At 39.1% G+C, this 23,820-nt stretch overlaps 1 protein-coding gene and 1 long non-coding RNA gene across 2 annotated transcripts; one reads left to right on the plus strand and one right to left on the minus strand.

The window, feature by feature from the left end:
- The first annotated feature begins 9,230 nt into the window (after positions 1–9,230).
- LOC109008188 lies at positions 9,231–10,235 on the plus strand. Its single transcript, XR_001998909.2, has 2 exons — positions 9,231–9,667; positions 9,821–10,235. It is a non-coding gene; the product is annotated as an uncharacterized LOC109008188 (long non-coding RNA).
- Positions 10,236–14,250: 4,015 nt separating this feature from the next.
- LOC109008189 (coatomer subunit beta-1-like) lies at positions 14,251–21,256 on the minus strand. Its single transcript, XM_018988202.2, has 6 exons — positions 21,069–21,256; positions 18,078–20,130; positions 17,167–17,676; positions 16,191–16,276; positions 14,687–14,930; positions 14,251–14,557 (listed from the first exon to the last, which is right to left on the minus strand). The coding sequence occupies exons 2-5, from the start codon at positions 20,121–20,123 to the stop codon at positions 14,726–14,728; spliced, it is 2,847 nt and encodes a 948-aa protein (XP_018843747.2). The 5' UTR covers positions 20,124–20,130; positions 21,069–21,256; the 3' UTR covers positions 14,251–14,557; positions 14,687–14,725.
- Between the last annotated feature and the right edge of the window lie 2,564 nt (positions 21,257–23,820).

The raw sequence follows: 23,820 nt of genomic DNA on the forward strand, positions 1-23,820 counted from the left end.
CGCGTATTTCAACGGATTGAGCTTCATTTTGTATTTTCTGAGTACTGCAAAAGCTTCTCTGAGATTACCAAGGTGTCGCTCTGGTTTCTTACTCCTAGAAGGTTGTCTACGTAAACTTTCATATTCCGCCTTATTTGATCTTTGAACATTCGGTTGACCAATCGCTAGTATGTTGCTCCTGCTTTTTTAAGACCGAATGGTATTGCCTTGTAGCATTAAAGGCCTCGCTCAATGATGAATGTCGTCTTTTCTTCCTACACATCAATTTTGGGCATCTCTTCATGGCTCCATGCAAGCATGTCTCGATGTTCGGCGAGGAGTCATCTCATGGCCTGGCTTAGCTCTATGGTCATCTTAGTCCCCATTCGGATGGTGCGCTCTGGCCTTCCTGGATCTACTGGCACTAGAGCCAAGGGTTTGTTAGGCTCTGCCTGCCGTAGGGACTCTTCATCTCTTAACTCTCTATCCAACTCAGTCAGTGCCAGGGGTGGGGGTAAGATGGTTCCTTCTTGGTCTTCTTCGAGAGTTCAGAACTCTAGTGCTTCGAGCTACATTTCCCGCGCATAGTAGTCTCTTGTAGTTTTTTGCTTACCACGCATTTCCCCCACCCTAGATGGAGTCAGAAATTTTACCTTAAGATGGTATGTGGATGTTACCACTCTCATGTTGTTCAGGGCGGGACATTCGAGAATTGCGTTGTTGGAAGAGGGAGTTTTCACCACAAGGAAGTCTACTATGAGGGATGTCGTCCTGGGGGTTGTTCTGACCAAGATGGGTAGAGTGATTGTTCCGATAGGCCTTAAATTTTTAATATGAAAAATGAGGTCCCATGGAAAAGTAAAAAGTTGGTGCATATAGACATCTTCAATCTTTACAAATTCCTTCAAAACAAATATAAGCAACGGTAGGGGGATTCCGTTAAAAAATCTCTACCCTTTTCCACGCGTTTCCCATTAAGACTTTAAATAATAAAATTATGAGTAATGTTAGGTTGAAGTGTAAATAGACAAATTTTATGCCGGCCTTTTGGTAAAAAGTAAATTCCACTTAACAAGAATATCATTTTTTTTTTTTACATTTTTTTAATATAGAATCCATTTTTTTACAAAATGAATGTGTGGAGCTTGTTTGTTGGAGCGTTCTTGTACAAATCATTTGTCTAAAGTGACATTCTCTTTTGTTTGGCAGTGTATAATCATTTCAATGCTTTTGTTTTCCTTTTCTTAAGTCAATATCCTAATGACAACGTTGGTGTAACACCCCGTCTTTTAGTGTATTTTTACTGAAAGATTATTTTTATTTTATTCAAAAATTTATTCTCTTATTTTAAATTTGTTGGATTTTTAGTGGGTTTATTTTTATGATTTTAATTTGGTGAAAATTATTTTGATGTGCTTTCTTAATAATTAATTATTGTTATGCATTTAAATTGCTTTTCATATTTAATTAATTTATTGTTGGATTTAATTATTTCAATTTCACTTTACCATTACGTTTAAATTATTTTATTTAACTTGTGGTTTTGAAATCGTTTTCGTTGGATCATTTTAGTGACCCAAGTTATGAGGATTGGACCTCATTTCTTTTCCCTCCATTTTTCTTTCCTCTCCTTTTCTTTTCTCTTTCTTTTCTTTTTTTTCCTCATTTCTTCCTTCGGTCTCTCCCTTCCCGCGCAACCCAGTTCCCCCTCCCTCTCTCCGTCCATTCCTTCTTCTCCACCAAGCGCCGCCGTGAGCCGGCGATGATTGACACCGCCTAGCCTGTTAGCCACCCTAGCCGCCGGCGACCACACCCCACCAACCTTAGCTCCATTCGCGCCGCCGTTAGCCACCACAAGCCTCTCCAAGCCGCGGCACTCTTTCCGCCGCTGCGCCGCCGTCACGCCACCATTGGCCACCATCTTCTCACCACTTCATCCTTGACCTCTTAGCAACCCATTGGACCCAACTCCAACTCCGATCCGTCACCGGTGAAGCACAAGTAACCCCATTTCCGATTTGGATGTTTTTGGTCTTCTACCGCAGCCCACGCCACCACCCATGGCCAACCTTCACCACCACTAGCTTCATCGACATCCCTAGGCCCTACCCTATCATTCTTGGGTCTTCGTTTGCCTCCGTTGAAAAGTGTGTATTTGAGACCCACGGCCACAGTGCATTTTGCACTGTTGCGTTGCTCAGACGTCACTTCTTGCAGCTTCGTGATCCTTCGAAAATTACTATATAGCGCTATAAGTATTTCTCCAAAGAACTTTCGGGATTTAAATGTATTTTTGCACTAACTCATTTTACTGTATTTGGTTGAACATGCCGGACTGAGTCCGAGGAGTACGGGGGTCGGATGGATTGGTGATTGGAGTTGTTTGTGTGATTGATTGGGTTGGTAATTGTTGGTTTGGATATGGTGTTGTTCATGTACATTACATTTTGCACGCATGATCATGTTTGTAAAGCAAACTGGGTTTTCGTGTATTGCATTCATGTTCATGTGTTTATGAAAACTGGATTTTCATGTGAGAATGGATTTTGGGTGCGTGTGTATCATGACCCCAAGTCGAGATGGAGCATTATCTCGGTGGAGCTCCTCTGGTTACTCGGGAGTGGAATATACTAAGTAACGTCCCCTGGATTGTCGCTGGGCGACAATGGGATCAGACGAGATGGTCTCGTGCCGACTCCGTGGTCCTTCTGCTGGCGGGGACTAGAGGATGTCTGGCCATGAACGCGCTGGGCCTGGAATTGGGCATCGCTTGTTGCATAGTGGGTGCTTGGCCATGAACGCGCTGGGCCCGGAACTGGGCATCGCTACGAAGCCAGGACGTGCAGATGATTCCTAGGGGAGATCATGGTGCATATAGTAATAATGGATAAATGAACTATTTTCTTAGAAAATAGTGTTGGATTTTGTGTAAATTATTTTCTAGGAAAATGTTTTACGGATATTTTGGGCCAAATGGGATTTTGGCATGTGTTGGAAAATAATCATTTTCGGGAAAAATGATGTTTTGAGAAAAATGCATATTTCATCATATGCATGCATGTTGGTTGCATTAATGCATTTTCATTACATGGTTATTAGGGTTATACTTACCTACGGTACCATTTTGTGGTAACGCAGATTTTGATGCAGATGAGGAAGATGAGGGCGAGCCTGAGGAGACAGCTCCGCCCGAGGAGTGATCTGGGATCACTTGCTTTGTTATTTGATTTTACTGTATTGTATTTTAATTTTGGATGACTGTATAACTACTTTTTAAACCTTACTGATGTTTAGATTGTATTTAAATTCTGGTACTTAGTTGACTAATCTGCTATGTTACTTTGTACACCGTTGCATGTACACACACTTGGCACTTTCGTTGGGATGCATGACCATGTTGTCATCATCCTAGCGTCTCGATTCCTGTCTTTCCTTGCATGAAAGTCGGGGGCGCCACAGTTGGCAATTATGACGGAAGGCTAGACGTTACCAATTTCACACGTATGATTTTGAGTCTTCTTCTCATGATTCATGTCATGTTACAATTCATGTCGTTGTCTCGTTTGTTTTTGTAGATAAAATGAGATGAGATGAGTTGCGATAAAAGTTGAAAATTAAATAAAATATTATTAAAATATATTTTTTAATATTATTATTGTTTATTTTATTTTGTGTAGAAATTTAAAAAAATCGTAATGATTAGATGTGTTGAGGACGTGTTTCACCGATGCACACTCTCGAGCTCCTGCAACCAAGGAGTAAGAGGATTTGGGGTGGTAAAGGGGACCCTCCGATGCCTAAGTCAGTAACGATGTGAGTAATCTCAAAGCCAAATATGTTCTAGCTTCATTAGCATACCTGACCTCTTTAAATAGACATTTTACCTTCTTCTGGTCCTTCGAGTTTAACTGCCTCATCTGTTATTTGAAACTTGAATTCCTGTTTCTCAGAGTTATCTGTCTGTTTTGAATGGATAGACATCTTCAACAACACAGGGATAATTGGTGGGCATTCTCTTTATCGATTCAACCTGAACCCTGCTAGATCAAGGGGTATTTAGGACTCAAGTGTCTTGTTGAGCCGAGGAGGTCTAGGCTTGGGAAAACACGATGTAGGCCTCTGTGAGTATTGAAGCCCTTCCAGTTACCCCGCGAAGTCTCATTGCATATCGTTCAATGGGACTTTTACATTAGGCGTCTTAAGGTTCTCTCAGTTGATGTACTTTACTCCCCTCTTACTACCCTGTGGATTACCATGTCATACGATGGAGTTTCTAAATCACTGAGAAGCGTTGGGCCCTGTCACTTGCTGTCTGTGAGGCTAGGCTCTAGGCCTTGTGATTCGGGCCCAAATTCCTCGTGCTCTTTTCGACTACCCCGCGAGTCCTTGCCATGCGCAAAGGGTCTCTAGGACAACGTTTGGGGCTCTGTATTGTGATTCAGCCACGATCTTTGTTAGAAACCGATACGTCTTCCCTCTTATCAACTACCATCAGAATTTATTGTGAGGCATCGTTCTCTTTTCTTTTCTTTTCTTCCAGTCATCTTGCACAAGTCTCTTGGTTTCCTTGGCTTCCCTTGTCTCCTTCTTTCGTGCTTCCCAGTTTTCATCTTCCTCTCCTACCCTCGCATCTTTCCATATTCATGTTTCCATGGCTTCTGGTACGAACCCAATCATAGGTTCTTCCCAATGTGGTGGCCCTTCATGACTCCGCAAGCCTTCTGCTCCAGGTGGCATCGCTGCTAGCCCTAATTTCAATGGATGCATTTCTCGCTCCATCTTCGAAGGTCATCGCGAACTGGACAGCACGATGGACCATTTTAACATCTTTGACTCAGTGGGGTTGTCTCTACCCAGCCAACGAAAAGGAGTGATAGATATCAGAAGTATGGTTGTTTCCGTCACTCTTTATTTGGCTATGTTTGCAATGGGGCCCTACCCTTCTTGTGGCCCGTTCACGGCGTCTTAGACGTCCTAGGTCTTGCTCTGGCCCAACAGGTGCCTAATGCATGGCTCATTTTAATAGCTTGCTGCGTTTTGTGACAGCGAGTTCTGGAACCCACCGATGACGATTATCTTGATCTCACCACTCGGGAATTCCTTTCTCTTCATGGGTTTAGACATTTAGATGGGAATCTATGCAGTTTTAGATCCCGTATCAAACTGATTCAACTTGAGTGTAAATATTCCCACACTAAAGATTGGTCCAGGAAGTTTTTCTTTGTTTCATGAAGGGGTGAGAATTTCCGACGGATGAGGTTTTACACCAGGAGTTCCCCATTCTAGCGGATTGGTAGCCTGTTCCTGACAAGCGTGACCTTGAGGTCTTACTATCCCCCCTAGAAGAAGCTTGCATTCGTTTGGTTCAATCCTGGGCAATGGACAATCTTAACTCTACCTGGTCTAACGCCCACAACTATTGATAGATGTTTTTATGGTTCCTAGTTGAGCCCATGTGCTTGGTCGGGAGATCTTGGGTGCCCCTTTGCCGAAGGGAAATTTGAAAAGGGGGCCACCCCGAGAGACAGGTGAAAGAAAAAGAAAGCTCACCTTGCAGCAAAACCGACGGATGCATCCAGTTCCTCCACCCCCCCGCCAAACACAGGAGAGGTGTAGTGGGATCCCCCATTAACTCAATCTTATTCGCTGGATGCTATTATGGCCCAAGCTGATATTGACTTGGACTTTATTATTGAAGCCAAGGAGGTGGAGGCCTTGATGTTAGGGACTCCAGTTGGGCAATCCGTTACTCTAGAGGATTCCCCTCCCCGTGCAAGGGAGGGTTTTATCTCTGTTATGGATCCTGACCGTCTCAACGCACCTTCTACTAGCAACCTTCCTCCCTTCTTGGCTGACGATGTGGACTAGTTTCAATTAGTGGATGCTAGCGCACCATCGTCTGCTGCCTCAACGGCTTCGGGTGGGGAGACTCCGGAACTGCCCTTTGTCTTCCCGAATTTATCTGCTGCTAGTGGCAGCAGCGTGTCGATTCATTCTCCCCTTTCATGTCATTGTCTTGTTTGTTTTCGCAGATAATATGAGTTCAAATAAAAGTTGAAAATTAAATAAAATATTATTAAAATATATTTTTTTAATATTATTTTTATTTATTTTATTTTGTGTAGAAATTTGAAAAAATTGTAATGATTAGAAGTGTTGAGGACGTGTTTCACTGATGCGCACTCTCCATCTCTTGCAACCAAAGAGTAAGAGGGCTTGTGGGTGGTAAAGGAGACCCTCCAATGCCTAAGTCAGTAACGATGTGAGTAATCTCAAAGCCAAATATGTTCTAGCTTCGTTAGCATACCTGACCTCTTTAAATAGAGATTTTACCTTTTTCTGGTCCATCGAGTTTAACTGCCTCAGCTATTATTTGAAACTTGAATTCTTGTTTCTCAGAGTTATTTGTCTGTTTTGAATGGATAGACATCTTCAACAACACAGGGATAATTGGTGGGCATTCTCTTTATCGATTCAACCTGAACCCTGCTAGATCAGGGGGTATTTAGGCCTCAAGTGTCTTGTTGAGCCGTGGAGGTCTAGGCTCAGGAAAACACCATGCAGGCCTCTATGAGTATTGAAGCCCTTCCAGTTACCCCGCGAAGTCTCATTACATATCGTTCAATTGGACTTTTACATTAGGCGTCTTAAGGTTCTCTCGGTTGATGTGCTTTATTCCCCTCTTACTACCCTGCGGATTACCATGTCATACGATGGAGTTTGTAAATCACTAAGAAGGGTTGGGCCCTGTCACTTGCTGTCTGTGAGGCTAGGCTCTAGGCCTTGTGATTCAGGCCCAAATTCATTGTGCTCTTTTCGACTACCCCGCGAGTCCTTGCCACATGCAAAGGGTCTCTGGGGCAACATTTGGGGCTCTGCATTGTGATTCACCCACGATCTTTGTTAGAAATCGATACGTCTTCCCTCTTATCAACTGCCGCAGAATTTATTGTGAGGCGTCGTTCACTTTTCTTTTCTTTTCTTCCAGTCATCTTGCACAAGTCTCTTGGTTTCCTTGGTTTCCTTGGCTTCCCTTGTCTCCTTCTTTCGTGCTTCCCAGTTTTCATCTTCCTCTCCTTCCCTCATATCTTTCCACATTCATGTTTCCATGGCTTCTGGTACGAACCCAATCATAGGTTCTTCCCAATGTGGTGGCCCTTCATGACTCCGCAAGCCTTCTGCTCCAAGTGGCATCGCTGCTAGCCCTAATTTCAATGGAGGCATTTCTCACTCCATCTTCGAAGGTCATCGCGAACTGGACAGCACGATGGACCATTTTAACATCCTTGACTCAGTGGGGTTGTCTCTGCCCAGCCAACGAAAAGGAGTGATAGATATCATAAGTATGGTTGTTTCCGTCACTCTTTATTTGGCTATGTTTGCAATAGGGCCTACCCTTCATGCGGCCCGTTCACGGCGTCTTAGATGTCCTAGGTATTGCTCTGGCCTAACTAGTGCCTAATGCATGGCTCATTTTAATAGCTTGCTGCGTTTTGTGACAGCGAGTTCTAGAACCTACCGGTGACGATTATCTTGATCTCACCACTCGGGAATTCCTTTCTCTTCATGGGTTTAGACATTTAGATGGGAATCTATGCAGTTTTAGATCCCGTATCAAACTGATTCAACTTGAGTGTAAATATTCCCACACTAAAGATTGGTCCAAGAAGTTTTTCTTTGTTTCATGAAGGGGTGAGAATTTCCGACGGATGAGGTTTTACACCAAGAGTTCCCCATTCTAGCGGATTGGTAGCCTGTTCCTGACAAGCGTGACCTTGAGGTCTTACTATCCCCCCGAGAAGAAGCTTGCATTCGTTTGGTTCAATCCTGGGCAATGGACAATCTTAACTCTACCTGGTCTAACGCCCACAACTATTGATAGATTTTTTTATGGTTCCTAGTTGAGCCCATGTGCTTGGTCGTGAGATCTTGGATGCCCCTTTGCCGAAGGGAAATTTGAAAAGGGGGCCACCCCGAGAGGCAGGTGAAAGAAAAAGAAAGCTCGCCTTGCAGCAAAACCGATGGATGCATCCAGTTCCTCCACCCCCCCGCGAAACACAGGAGAGGTATCGTGGGATCCCCCATTAACTCAATCTTATTCGCTGGATGCTATTATGGCCCAAGCTGATATTGACTTGGACTTTATTATTGAAGTCGAGGAGGCGAAGGCCTTGATGTTAGGGACCCCTGTTGGGCGATCCATTACTCCAGAGGATGCCCCTCCCCGTGTAAGAGAGGTTTTGATCTCTGTTATGGATCCTTACCGTCTCAACGCACCTTCTGCTAGCAACCTTCCTCCCTTCTTGGCTGACGATGTGGACTAATTTCAATTAGTGGATGCTAGCGCACCATCGTCTGCTGCCTCAACGGCTTCGGGTGGGGAGACTTCTGAACTGCCCTTTGTCTTCCCAAATTTATCTGCGCCTAGTGGCAGCAACGTGTCAATTCATTCGCCCCCTTTCATGTCATTGTCTCGTTTGTTTTCACAAATAAGATGAATTCAAATAAAAGTTGAAAATTAAATAAAATAATATTAAAATATATTTTTTTTTAATATTATTTTTGTTTATTTTATTTTGTGTAGAAATTTAAAAAAGTTGTAATGATTATAAGTGTTGAGGACGTGTTTCACCGATGCGCACTTTCCATCTCTTGCAACCAAGGAGTAAGAGGGCCTGTGGGTGGTAAAGGAGACCCTCCAATGCCTAAGTCAGTAACGATGTGAGTAATCTCAAAGCCAAAGATATTCCTGCATCGTTAGCGTACGTGACCTCTTTAAATAGAGATTTTGACTTCTTCTAGTCTTTCAGGTTTAACTGTTTCATTTGTTATTTGAAACTTGAATTCTCGTTCCTCAGAGTAATCTGTCTATTTTGAATGGATGGACATATTCAACAACACTGTGATAATTGGCGGACATTCTCTTTATCGATTCAATCTGAACCCTGTCGGGTCAGGGGGTATTTAGGCCTCAGGTGTCTTGTTGGGCCGTGGAGGTCGAAAACACCCTACGGACCTCTGTGAGTATTGAAGCCCTTCCAAGATGAGATAAAATGAGGTGTGTTGTGAAAACAAACGAGGCCATAAGCCATATTTAAATTATCTGAATCCATAATATATATATATATATATGCAAAAGTATTATTTCTCATATTATAGTTTGCATCGTTAATTCTTTCCCATCAAAAGAAAAATCTAACACAGTAGAGGCACCGCCCCTTGCCTCCATTCAAAAAGATTGAATTAAAAGTTTGTTGCTTTATTACTTTGTAGTAACCAACCAGGTAGAAGTCGTCTTAGTTTTCATTAGTATTTTAACCTATATAGATATTAGTGGTGGTGGTGATTTTTATTGTTTATAAGCTGCTCTTAAGAGATAAGGTCATAAGGAATTTGAGTGGCAGCAAATTAAGATGGCTCACAAGGTCTCTCTTATCCTCGTTATTGTCCTCTTAATTTCGGTCCAGATGGGAGCTGCCAGCGGCAGGGAAAGGGAAATCATCCTGACCGGTTAGTACTATATACAACTCATAGATATATATAAAGCTCCTCTTAAGAGATAAGGTCCATTAGGAGTTTGAGTGGCAGCAAATTAAGATGGCTCACAAGCTCTCTCTTATCCTCGTTATTGTCCTCTTAATTTTGGTCCAGATGGGAGCTGCCAGCAGCAGGGAAATCATCCTGTCCGGTTAGTACTATATATAGACTTCTTTTTTTTTTAATTTGATTTGAATATATACTTAATCCTCTTGTTGGGTAATCTACTTAATTAACATATATATTATATATATCCGCATATACGTTGAAGTTGAATGACTCTTGTTTTTGTTGGCTGTGGCAGAAGAAAAGGAAAGACACCGCAAAGAGTACTTCGATGTGAGTAAACCCCGGAGCCCTCCTCATTGCTCACCACGGGACCCACCATACGGTAGAGGAAGCCCAAGACCGAGAAGGCGATGCCCCTCCCCCCCGGCAGAGACTCGAGGCTGAAGCGTACTATTATCGTGCATGATCTTTGTTTTCTTAGATCGTTTCTTGGTGGTGGTGATTTTTATTGTGTATTTTGCAGCTGATCATCCCAATTTAAAAAGGCTCTGAAAATAAGCTCTTCTTTTTAAAAATGCAATGGACAATAAATTATTCAAATCCACATGATTGTTTGAAATTGAAAACGAGCTCAAGAGTCAAGATTGCAGATAATTTGGCTTGTGAGCAATCCCATCATGAATATTCCAAAAAGATTATGGTGGTTGTCATTTCCCTGGGACAAAAATTTGTATTTTCAAGTACTCCAATTGCGAGAGATAGAATCAGAGAGAGGTTTGGAAGAGAAGGAATCGACGTATTTAGTCCAATTTTATCCTAAACTTTACCAACTCAGAGTCAAAATCTCTCTCTCTAAATTATGGACAATTATATTTTAGAATTGAGGTATTTTTTAAAATGGTAATACAATCCATAACACCAATCTTAATAAACAAAAGAAATTCTTATTGCAGTCCCCGAATAGGGGACTGCGTTGCAAGCTTAAATGAAACGCACCGTTTCATTACAAGAAAATTGAAATCACCCCCCACGATGAAACAACCCTCTCACCCAAATGAAATTGAAATTGCCCCCATACCCAGATCAAATTGCCCTGGCCCCTCGCCCCATCGTTGTCGCTCTCGCCACTCATGCTACGTCGTCATCCCCTTCCTCAGAGAAGAGTAAATCCCCTTGCTTCCTCGGATGTGTTTGGTTCTGTAATTCGTAGATGTGCCAGGTCGTGGAAAATCATTGAATATGCAAATTGGTTTTGTAAATTTGTTTGCCCGTAAGTTTGGTTCTTTTTAAGTAAATTATTTAATTAAATAAGTACAAAAGTTAGGCAAGGAAAAGACAACTTTTTTACGCTGGCATTATTCCTACGTATTGCACTGCTTTCTACTTTACAAAGGCAATCTGAGAACACAATATCAAGAAAAATAATATAAAAGCCTGATTTTAAGAGCACTCTCAATTGATGTTGTAAAATATAATTACCTTTAAAATATAAAGAAATTTAAACAAAAGTGAGGTCCAATGGATCTTTTATATCATCTTTATTTTAGATTTTGCTACAGTAATTTCGCTACATATAGAGAATACTATTCATGACTATAAACATTTTAAATTAATTTTTCTCTTCAATGGCTGATTTTCCCCATTTCTTTTAGATTTCATATTTTCACTTCAGGCCCCTCTCTCTCTCTCTCTCTCTCTCTCTCTCTCTCTCTCTCTCTCTCCCACTCCCACGCTTTCCTCTGTCTTTGCTGGGGTGACTCCAATATTCAGTCTATATATATAAAAGCAAGCTGCTTATGATTAAAAATAAAAAAAAAGGCTGCATATGACTCAAGAAAAAAAAAAAAGCGTATGACTCCGATCGGTTTGTATATCCTTGTAGACGTGCATTAACCCCATTGTATATACTTTGAGAATATTTTTATTACATAATATTTTTTTAAAATTAATTTATATTTTGGTTTAATTTATAAAGTTGGATTAATTTAAAATAAGACATAATTATATGACTATGGGAAGGTAATACAAATATAAAAAAATATGAAGATATTATTGGTAATTAAGATAACCTATTTGAAATGAATAAAAAATATTAAAAAGTATAATATTTAAATGATATAAAGAAAAAATAGATAAGCTAATGGATGACATATTATAAAGTCAGTATGTACAATAGAAAAAGTGAGTTTTGATGATGTATTTTAAATGATAAGATGAAGAATCCATTGAAAGTGTTTTTAAGGCATTAGTCTTGCATGCATTGGTTGGGACCTAAAGACAGCAATGAGTTCAAGTTACCAAGAAGCAACCGAGCAACCCACTAGAAGGCTATTGTTTAATTTAATCTTTTGACACTTCCATTCCATTGTTGCCATATTTACCAGGAAACTCCATGGTAAGAGAAGAATTTAGAATAGCTCATTAATCAGGCTCCAAAAATGTAAATTAAAATGAAGAAAAGTGATCAAACTAATATGAAAGGGGAATAAACAAAAAAACAAAAAAAAAAAAAAAACCTTGAGGAAAGCAATGGAATGGGATATGTGCCTTGAATCAATGGTGGCCAAGGAGGTTGTCGGCAACGAAGTATGTGACTCTGTTGATCGTGTAGGTGGTTGTTTCGTCGATGGTGGAGGAGATTGAGCTGTGGTGGTCGATGATGGTGGAAATCAGCTAGGACAAGTGGCAAAGAAAACAAAAATCTGCAATTTCAAATGTTTTGGCTTTAGGTTGTAGAAGAAAGAGGGGTAATGTAGTCAGATCAAGCCTAAAAATGGGAACAATTTGGTCATTTCATACACTGAGACTACAATACAATCCTCTTAGAGGACTGTATATAGCACTAATCTTATAACAAATATGTGTTAATGTCTGTGCAAATATGTATATAGTATTATCTATAAAAGAGAACTAATATTTGCAATTATAAGTATGCAAGTGCCACATAATCTCTATGAAAAAAGTGAGTGAATATGAAACCCACAAAAAAATATATATATTTTAATAATAGACTCAATTTTTTTTTCAAAACAATTATATAGTACTTGCGCATTTCATGACTATATGTAGCATTACTCTTATAAAAATATAAAGAAAAATAGCAATGATATTAATTTTCTATATGAATAGAATATATTAATTAAGTAGTTCGTGATGAAAATGTTCATGAATTCTATCCAAAAATAAATTAATTAATTAAATTAAATAAATAATTTTTAACATTTAATCTAGCAAAATCATACTCAAAACATGTTAAAGATATAAATAATCAAATCTACCTCCCCTCAATTAAAACTTTTGAGACAAAAGATGATTTCCCAAAACAAAACTAAATACATCAAACTTTTATTTTTGAGTACTGTTACATCCATAAAGAAATTACACAAATGTAATCCTACAAACTGGTATAGCTTCATTTGATCCATTAAATTTACTTTACAATAAAAATAACTTTATAATCTGATGAACCGCATCAAACCACATCACTTTGTGGAATTGTTTTTATATAATTTCTTTGTACTAAAGTATTTCCCTTTATTTTTATATGCAATTACAACTTTAAACACTTCAAAATTTATTTGTTCAAGTGTCACCTAATTGCAATCTATGATACATTTGCTGGATGTATTGGATTTACACTTACGTGGAATTGAAAAAAAAAACTATTTTGGGTGTGGTGGAGAATAACTCTCAATTCACCCCTATAGAGTACCCTGCAAGCATAAGGAGGAACACACTTGCAAGGTGCTTGAGATATTTCGATGAGATAATTAGCTTTATATTTTTCTCAAGATGAATGGGGCATTAGAGATAGGGGTGTACAGGAACCGATGGAACCGACCATCACCAACTAGAACTGGTGGAGAACCGGTCGGCAGTCTATGGAAAATTGAAGAAACCGATGCCGGCCGGTTTGGTTCCGATTTGAACCAGGTTCAAATTAGCCAACCGGCCTATTATAGTTCAAATTGGCAAACCGGCCAATATAATATATATTTTTTTATATAAGTGAAACGACATTGTTTTATACAAACTATTTAGAAAAAATAAAATTAAACAAAAACGACGTCGTTTTAGTTTAGGTTTATTTCCTCCCCTCTTCTCTTCTTCATTTTAGTCTCTCTCTCTCTCTTATCGCACCTCCCTTCTCCCTCTCATCACGACAACCAACCGGGATCACGCAGAAACTGGCGTCACCGATTTTCTCCCCCTTTGCCGGTCGATTTAGACAGGTTCTATCAGCGTGTAGTAGTTGTCGATAAGGTTTTGATCCAAAACTGCATCGATACCATTGGTTTACACCCCTAATTAGAGATGTACAAGGACAATATCCAAAAGGAAAAAGGAAAAAAGAAGTCTTCATCCACAAGGGGTCGTTCCCTCTCAACTCATGTCATGTCATCTAATCATTACAACTTTTTCAAACTCTCACATAAAATATAATAAACAATTCAACTTTTTCAAATTTTAAAATAAAAATAATATTAAAAAATAACAATTTAACAATATTTTATTCAACTTTCATCTCATTTCTACTCATCTCATCTCAAAATAATATTTTAACAATATTTTAAAAATCTTTTATTAAACTCCTTCAAAAATAAGAGCCAGGAATCTGAGGGATGTCTGGCTACAATATTTTTCCATGCCAAATATGTTCATTTTTTAAGAATTAGTAACTCTGCTATCAACACTCAGAAAAGAATTTGCTTGGAAATAGCAACAAAAGAACAGCCAAGTAGATATCAGAGTCTAGTCATAAACTACTGCAACGGTTTGTACAACATTATGAATAATCCTATTATGAATAATCCTTAAAACTAGAAAATAGCTACAATTGAAGTTTTTTTTTCCCAAAAAAATAGTGTATCTGGAGCAAAAACCTTGTCTAGACACGCCAAAGACAAGTCAAAGAAATACTGCTCTTGTTGCAGCAGCCTCTTAGAGTAATAAGTGTAGCTCAAAGAGAATCCAATGACATGAAGAAAACAAAAGGAGCAGCACCTAATCCTTGTGCTTTGGGAGCAAGAACCTACACAAATCACGGTTACAAGAATGAGATCATATTTGAAAGAAAAAAAAAAAAAAAAAAAAGGAGTAACACTTGCACTTTCAGGGGAGCGGACAAAAATGTGCACTTTTAGAAGAGTAACATGAATACCAGTAATGAGACAGAACAGAAACAATGATGTCACATAAATCAACTTCCACCCTTCTGCTTGAGAGTAATCTTATCCCCCAAACTGAGAGCAATCCCCTGTGTCTTGCTCCTTATCCTGATGTAGCCACTCAGCTTACCATCAGCCTGTTTCTCTATGCTCACATTCACCAACGCATCCTCTCCAAATACACTCTTTGCATACAAGTTGGCTGCCAGGAATCCACACTCCCCATCCAGTGCTGACCTGAAATTTAACCACCCAGATAACAAAGGCGAAATGCATATGTAGAATGTAATATTACTGTGAATCAAAATACGAGCTGGAAAATTGTTTCTTCACAGCACTTGAATCAGCAATTCGATCATTTTTCCCGCGCAAACATCCTCTACCTTCGTTATTGTCTTTTGCTTTGCATTCCCAGTTTTGTTATCTCAAGTTTTCTGTGATTTAATTTTCTTTAACTATTGAGATAGGAGCCTCCGACCCAACTTCAGCAGGTGGAACTCAATACACTCTTTCCCAACTAATGTGGAAACTCAGGTTCAACAATTACAATAAGCTAGGGTTTTGGTTGACATAATTTAATGCAAGCACAAATAGATTAAACTCCTTCGGGGACTCAGCAAACCAATAGCCAAACTCAATCCCAATCATACCTAGGGTAATAGTATGATAAATTTTAATCTACATGGGGTATTAATAATGTTACGTTGGTCATAATTGTGAAATGGCTGGTTAAATTACTACCATGGGCTACACTTAGGTTACCCTTGCAAGAATTCTTCTCATTTCTCAGTTATGGAGTTATTTGTTAGTTAATATTCATGTTTATCTTTTATTTGTAAGTTACATTTACCTAGTGGATCTTGCACTTATGACCACACCCTCCAAATAGCTAATCGACACTTGTAACAAACCTTGATAGTGTATATAGCCTGTTCTACGAAATTCATAAAAAGAGCATTACTTGCAGAAGCTCAACGAAAGAAGAGAGCTTCCCCCCTGCAAGGCAGCCTCCCAAATAAAACAAGGAAAGAAAAGAGCTTCTCTCTCAACCTAAACCACCCAAACAAGCCTATTTAACAAAGCTTTTTAATTCCAACGGCTTGGGGATCAGAATCCCTTTTCACAATTCAGCAATTCTTCCCCTTAAACCATAAACAAATGATGATCTAATTGGCTTAAATTGCATTCCAATCCAGACCCACCCCAGCCTGCCCAAAGTTTCAGCTTTGGTATCCAGCATAGGCACCTTTCTACTAACACAGTGAATGCACAGGCAAATATTGTCATACTTGTCCGTATGAGCTATTACCACTTCAATGTCATAATACTCAAAGACTGTTGGGATGTGCTCCATGCAAAGCCACAACTAGTGACACCATAGCAAGCAATTCAGTCGAGTAATTTCTAATCCCAACGTTTTTTGGAAATCATAACTAATTGCCCTGAGATATATGGCACAGACATCAAATTTGCTGATAGTAAGAAGATATAACTTACGGTGCCGTGAGGCACTTCATGTTGGTTGATTTGATAATGTGATCAAGGAAATCTTTCTCATCTTGAATTACAGTGTTGACAGCAACCTGCAGAGCATAACACGTGAACATAAACATTAACACAAAGTCATCAACCAATCACTACTAACAAAAAAAAAAAATGATCCTTCAGCTAGGGGAAGCCAACAACATTTAACTAAAGAAGCAGAGCTTGTGATAAAAGTAGAAGCAAGATGGCAACCAGGAAGGTAGCAAGTTAAAAGCAGCTCAGCTTATAAATGCAGATGTTGCTACATGTAAAGAAGAAACTTAATGAGAAACAAAACCAATTATCTTCCCACTGTAGCTAACAATTCTTTTCTTCAAAATGGAATTTTGAACTTTGAATAAGCTTGTTTTCTGCACGCTTTCATTCTTGATTCAACAAGTAAATGTGTTTGAAGAACATCATCAAAGGCTTAATGCACATGCACCTTAGATTTAACCAATCGAGCCTTGGGCCAAAACCAATGTTGCCACTATTCTTCGTTTTAAGCTAAACAATAGTGCCATTTCTTTCTCCATTTTCAGCTAATATAACAGCAGGAATAAAAACAGTCAAGCAAGTTTGATTGTGTAATAGAAGTTACTGCAACCTAGAGGGAATCTTTATTTTAAGATAATATTTAGATCAAGTTCCACCGTAGTGGCTATCAAGTATGCAAAAGTGCAAGATTAAGGAAATGGTAACAACTACCAAGCAAGAAGTGACTATCAAGTACGCAAAAGTGTGTGTGGTATGGACATACCCACACAGATGTGAATGTGTGTGCGCACAACCAATTCAGGTTGAATTGATTGAAAGAGAGAACTACAAATACATCTCGTCTCCATATAATGGTAGTAGAAACTTTTCAGCCCAATGACCAGTTGGCTGCTACCTTTGTTTATGAAATATTAACAATAGTACTACGTGATTCAAGGAATTCCACATGTACCTTGTTTTCCCACTCAAATTCTGCCCACATTGTTCTAAAAGCTACATCACCACAAACTGCAGGAGAGATGTAATCCATGATGTCTATATGAATGTCATTCAGCACAACCACTGTTCGCTCATGTACATTTGAAGTCTCATAAACTATGTTCCCGAAAATGACTCCAGTCTCAGTTGAGGAAACTTTGATGTTGGCCTTTATTTGTTTGCTTGATTCAGGAGCTAGTGTATAATTCTGTGGACGTTCAACAAGTTTAAGGTCACCCATAGTTGCCAACTCCAAGCACAAATTCTGCAAGGTCTCCTTAGTTCGATTGATAACTGTAACATCAAGAACAATATCATAATGATGAACAGTCACATAAGCTTCAGCATACACTGGATCACTAAAACCAGTGAGTTGGAGAATGCGGTTAAGTTTATTTGCATCATCCCCATCCTTTACAAACTCTCCAGTTGCACGCTTAAGATCATCTTGCACCGCATCTTCTAACTCCAGTTGGCTCATACCCTGGAAGTTAGATGCAGCCAAAAATATACATTAAAATTTATTTTGTTATACTTGTAACCACCACTAACGAAAGATAGTTGAGATATCTAACCACCAATAAGAAACACCAACAGACTCACAAAAACAGTAATATCCACACACTCTTCTCATATTACACACACACGCACACAATCACATAACTTTTTTACCTTCCTGCTCTTTAAATAGTAGAAAGTCACACAGACACACACAACTTTTTTTACCTTCCTCCTCTTTAAAATGGTAGAAGTCAACACACACACACACAACACACAGAACTTTTTTACTTTCCTGCTCTTTAAAAAGTAGAAGTCAATTAGGTCATCTGGTTGCGCGCACACACACACACACACACGCACACACACAATCATAGAACCTTTTACCTTCCTGCTCTTTAAATGGTAGAAGTCAATTAGGTCATCTGGTTGAGCATGAGATATCTGTGCCTTCGCCTTTATTTCTTGTGTTTCCTGGAGTTGCTTTTCTGAGAGCATTTGGACAAAACTCTGACGACAGGATTGCAACCATATTTTTCTGATCTCATCACCAGTATTGCAAAGCAACCTTATGCAGAGGACAATTCTATCATAAGAATCATTGTCGATTGGGTGAGGAAGAACCGAAGAATGTCCTAATTGCAGCATAGAGACCATGATCAGCAATGCCTGTGTAGATTCCTTATTCACTTCAACTTTAGATTGCTGTACCTCTTCCAACCTCAGAAGAAGCTTAGTCAGTGTACAGGCCACAACCGCCCCAAGAAAAAAGTCACCAGTGAGAAGCAGGGTTCTAAGATTCCCAGATGTCAAGGATCCTTGAACAAGTGTAGGAGGAGAAAAAGCAGTTTCAGAGGCCGCACTCTGGGTCGCATATGTGCCATCAGCGAGGATAGCTGGTCTTTTGGAAGAAAGAGTAATGGAGTTCACTTGCTTATCCTTCTTAGAAGATTCGGTAGCTTCCTCTTCTTCTGAAACAGAGTAGAAAGGTAACTCTCCAAGGCACTGTTTAATGGTTGCAATGCCACTTCCAACTTCAGAAAGCGACAGGCAATACTCTCCAATGATCCAAAGAGCACAGGAACAGACACGTGCAGATCGGATCTGGTAGAAAGTATCCAACAGCCTTGTTATTATTGAAACCCTAAGTTTAGGGTTGGTTTCAATTATCTCTCGAACAAAAACAATCACATCAACAGCGGAGCCAACATTGCTGTCACCCAAGAAATCCATCAATAGGTGTACCACTGTGCTTGCAACTTCTGGGAACTTAATTGCGCAAGAATGAATGGCCTGAATAAGCATCTGCCTGTATTCACCATTCTTCTCAAGCTCTCCACTCTGAGTTTTAACAACTTCTTTCTTCAAGGTAAGAACAACCTCATTGATGTTCCGTGGAGTAATAAGATCAAGAACAATATCCAGTGTCTTCCTACGGATGTCAAGATTCGGGCTAGAAAGTGCCCTTAGAACATCCATTATAAGGTCAACCAAAATATCCCTATGAGAAGACTTGAGCTCATTCAACCGATCAAGCACAATAAGCTTCACATTGTTGTCACTTTGAGAAAGAAGAAGCTGACAGTAAGTGTTTGCAGCAGCTCTAATAGCAGTCGGAGCAGATGACAGAGAGACAAGTGTCCCGGCACATTCATAGATAACCGCAGTGGAAGGCACATTCAGTAAGGATATAATAATTTTAATGTACTTTCCCTTCTCACCTCGATTAGTTCTGCACACTTTTCGGATCAACTCCAGCACAACCATCTGAAGCATATCACCCCATTCAGAAACCCTCTCAACATGGGTCAAAAGGTAATTAATTGCACGATCTTGGGCACAATTGAAAAGCATGAGAAATGCATTCCGCTTAGCTGATTGGTCCTGCTCTGTCAAAAGAACCTTCTCAATCATATCAGGTGCATCACCCAAAATTTGCTCACCCTGAGGAAGCTTATATATCGACATCACAGCTAATATGGCACTCCTTCTTATAAATGGGTGTCGGTGCTCCAAATTTTGTAAAACAGAAGGGATCAGTGGCTCAATTATTTCAGTCTCTTTCAAGCGGCAAAGAAACCTCAAAGTTACACCACGAATATACTCATTTGGGTGCTGAAGGTTGTTCCTCAAATTTTGGCATATCAAGATCATTTCAGGTAACACCCTACCCTTTGCATCAGTTTTTTCAATGATCTCCAAATATAGCAGAAGAAGCTTTTGGATTGTATGGTCCTCTGAGGGCAAAACATATCTAATAATTGTAATAAAAAGCTGAGGTAGTGTTTCACCATTCAACAAAAGCATGATCGCTTTCATCATCGCATCAATTTTGGCAGGCAAGTCATTGCCTTCAAGAGCTTCCTTAATCTCATTTGCAATTGCAGGTGTTCCTTTGTCAAAGTGAACGAGCAGAGAACAAGATTTCTCCATTTCTTAACTGTGCAGAAAGTAGATCGGATTCATACTAATTCATATCGAGTTTTGAATATGAGCAACATCATTAACGAATAACCATATAAAACGTGTGTGCACTTTGTTTAGACATTGAAAGCAGTAGAAAAAGCGAACTTATTGATAATAAGCGACTAACTTTTATGGTTGAGTATCAACCTATGCAATCCTTCCTGGAAAGGGTAGACTAGATTGAGTTTTAGTGGGGATTAAGGCTAAGTTTGATTGAGTTTAGTTGTAAAAGTCCAAGTTCAAATTCTGTTTTTTCTCTTTCGATTTATGCTGCTTCTGAAGTCGAAACTTCAGAGGGAAGGGAGAAAAAAACACATCTGGATGCGTTACCTTTACCTTGACAAAAAGTTAAGTCTACACCTTCCATTAAACCTTTGAGTTTTCACAAAAAATGAAAGGTTCCAATACACTTAAAAAATAATAATAATAATGATAGCGCATTAAGACTCGTGGAAACCTAGGTTCCAAAAGCGTGCGCCAACAAGGCAGAAAAAAATCCCGATTTAAAGCAGACTGAAGTTCAGTCCACACTTAGATCACGTACCAAATGACAATCCTGAAAGTACATTTTCTGTTTGATATCTCAAAAAACCAGATCAAGAATCGCTATGTAGCATCTAATTCGCCAACTTCAGATCCGGAAATTAATCCAACACCTAAATGACAGTCTCCGAGAAAACGTAGGAAAGGATTGGAGAAGAAAACAGGTTCTCTCGAACTTTAAGATTTTTATCACGAGGTGAGGGGCACTCAATTAAACAGAGAAGCCAGAAAAACTTAAATTCAGATTTCATTTCTTCTTCGATTAAGATTACAAACAGAAGGGGACTCAGCAATCAACAAGATCTTCGAAAGAAAAAACAACAAATGAGAGAGAGAGAGAGAGAGAGAGAGAGAGAGAGAGAGAGGAACCTGTTGGGATTGAGATGCTTGAATGAAACCGCTGGGGAGGGATGCGGGAGCTCCGAGTGCCGGATCAACGAAACTAGATCTGAAATGTTTTGGTATTTAGCTGTAGAGATTTTTACCCAGAGCGCACACTTGATCCTTTCGATCTTACTCTCTACTGTTCATTCCGGTCCTTCTGATTCGCTGATGGCCCGTTGAAGAAAGCAAAGATATAAAATTCATGATTTTGTATTTTTTTTTTTTTAGGAAAACTTTCATCGTTTATTTATTAAAAAAAAAAAAAAAAACTTATATCCATGATTGAATATATTCTAGGATGTACTCATAACAAACATGACATCATAAACCAAAATAATGAATTTAGAGTTCCACCAATGCACTATTTTCTTTTGTGATTAGTCTAATCTTTACTATTGCTGATACTCTCTAAAAACAAACGTCCAAGAGACAATACTTTCTACCTAAACAGAGACTTAACCTCTACAAACAAACACCTGAGAGATAAACTCTTGTTTTTTTATTATTTTGGTTAACAATAAGGAAATCAAAAAGAAAAGTAGTAAGATGGATGTGAAAAAGAACGGATTACAGTTTGGACCAACTCCAGTAGACTTTGGAATCTGTGATGACCTATGAAGGTAACACACTTGTCTCTTTTCAGCCACAAAGGTCAGATCTGAAAGGTTTGGTGGTGGCGAGTCCGATAATCTAGCGCGTGTGTCGAGAAGAGATGCCAAAAAACTACGCGTAGATGTGGGCGGAGAGTGAGAATCGCGCGCGATAATTTTCGCAAAACTACTATTTTCCTCCAAACAATTTTTGACTTGTGAATTTGCTTGTATTGCTCCTGTCTCTCAAGAGTTGTCAAAAAGTTATAGATCTATCTTTTTCGACCTTGGAGAAAGCAAAATAAAACGAAACAAAAGAAATATTGATTGACAAGGTAGGTGAATGGAGGAAGGAATGAAAGAGATGGAGGACGAGGAGGGGGAGGAGCCCTTTGGCAAAAATCAGATCTAGAGCCCTTAGGTTTTTACGTGAGAGGGAAAGATGGGAGAAGGAGGCACCTAGGGTTTTAGAGAAACACTTTATCGTATCAAAATTCATGATTTTGTAAGGACGCAACTTTAGATTGAGTGGATCAGAACTATACTACAATCTAATTACAAGCTGAGTATAAAAAATTAAAAAAAATAAGGATAGATGTACAATTCTTTTTACAACTTTTTATATAATATGTTTTTAAAATGAGAATATTTATGTAAAATGATGTTATTTTTATAAGTTAGTTTACAAAAATATCTCTCGTTTAAAATATAGTTATATAAAAAGTTGTAAAACTGATCATATGGCTATTGTGACGCCCCCAGCCCCCACTTGGGATTGAACGATGACTAAAGCATTGGAATATGTAACATAAGACTACATACCCCTCGTACATGACAATTAAGATGCAATACACCTAAGGATAACTAGTAGTATGCAGTATATTGCAGCAGAAAGTCTACTTAGGTCAAATAAATAAGACAAATATCATGGTACTAAAGCACATAAATCCCAAAGCAGAAATTTCATAAGAGTCGTCAAAAGAATTAATTGTTCCAAAAGAGACTCCCAAAACATGGGACCATTACATCAGGCGTCATCAAAATAAGTTATTCATCAAAAGGGGTCTCATAACATAAGTCCTTTAGTGAGGTCGATCCTACTAGGCCTTCTCCAGATTCAGAATCCTCCATAGTTGCTCAAAAAGCTGCAACACCTCAGTGATGATTGGTCGATAAATTCCAACCTTTCCAAAATAGACGACTCTTGGGAGACCTCGCATCTCTCTATTGACTCCATAGGCATCTGGGGAGCTAGTCTCTTGCGTTTCCTTATTACTATCCTCTTGGGTTCCTGTCACAACTTCTACCATTCCAAGTAGGAGAATGGTAGTAGAGATTACAACAGTGAGATTTCTCGAAATCTCAATAAATAAACAAATAATATGTAACAGATATCGTAAGCATATGTAAGCAAACTTGAAATGAATGCATGGACATGAAACTTTACTTATGCATTTGACTCTTTCGTAAATACAGTGTATGTCATGGCTTTCATAACTCTTTTATTCCATAAAACATATTTTTTTCATTTCATACTTATTCATTTAACATACTTGTGAGCTCAGGTTCTTGTTCATATATCATAGCATAACTTGGAGCTCAAGGTCTTTCTTTGACTTTTAACTTATAAATGGATATCTCACGGCTCCCCTATGTACCGTGTGTTCCCTGTTAGTTACTGCAATTGGTCACTTTGACCGAGGTGACTACGTCTTACTTTTAATCATTCATATTACGGCAGTTCGCTTTTCGCCTTCACTATAGGGCACACACTAGCTTTAGGTGCAACCTCCATCCGGTATCATTTTCTTTAGAAACCATTCAAGGTCCACTGACTGTACTTCGTCAACTTAGGGGTTACCATTCCATTTTAGACACTCCTGAGTGGACAGGAGAGTTCTACTAGGACATTTCTTTGTCCTAGCCTTTGGGGTCGTGACAAAACTTTTAAAAGACTCATTTTCTTATTGAAAGATTTTCACAATCCCAATGCATGTGGCATGAACTATGAAACTTATAACTTTCATGGGATACATGCAATGCCGAAACTTAATAACAAACAATCATGCATATCTATGTACATTTTGCATTACAGTTTAAAAATATTAGAACATGAGTCCATTTTCTTTTTCATAAATTTTGAGGCA

Source organism: Juglans regia, chromosome 12 (assembly GCF_001411555.2).
Source record: "Juglans regia cultivar Chandler chromosome 12, Walnut 2.0, whole genome shotgun sequence".
In the NCBI taxonomy this organism is placed as follows: Eukaryota; Viridiplantae; Streptophyta; class Magnoliopsida; order Fagales; family Juglandaceae; genus Juglans; species Juglans regia.

Excerpts from the sequence above, each read along its gene's own strand:
- LOC109008189 (XM_018988202.2), bottom strand. The coding sequence starts at position 20,123 with ATGGAGAAATCTTGTTCTCTGCTCGTTCACTTTGACAAAGGAACACCT. Across the intron at positions 16,277-17,166 it reads AATTTGAGTGGGAAAACAAG|GTTGCTGTCAACACTGTAAT; the intron begins GTACATGTGGAA and ends TATGCTCTGCAG. Across the intron at positions 14,931-16,190 it reads ATGAAGTGCCTCACGGCACC|GTCAGCACTGGATGGGGAGT; the intron begins GTAAGTTATATC and ends GTTAAATTTCAG.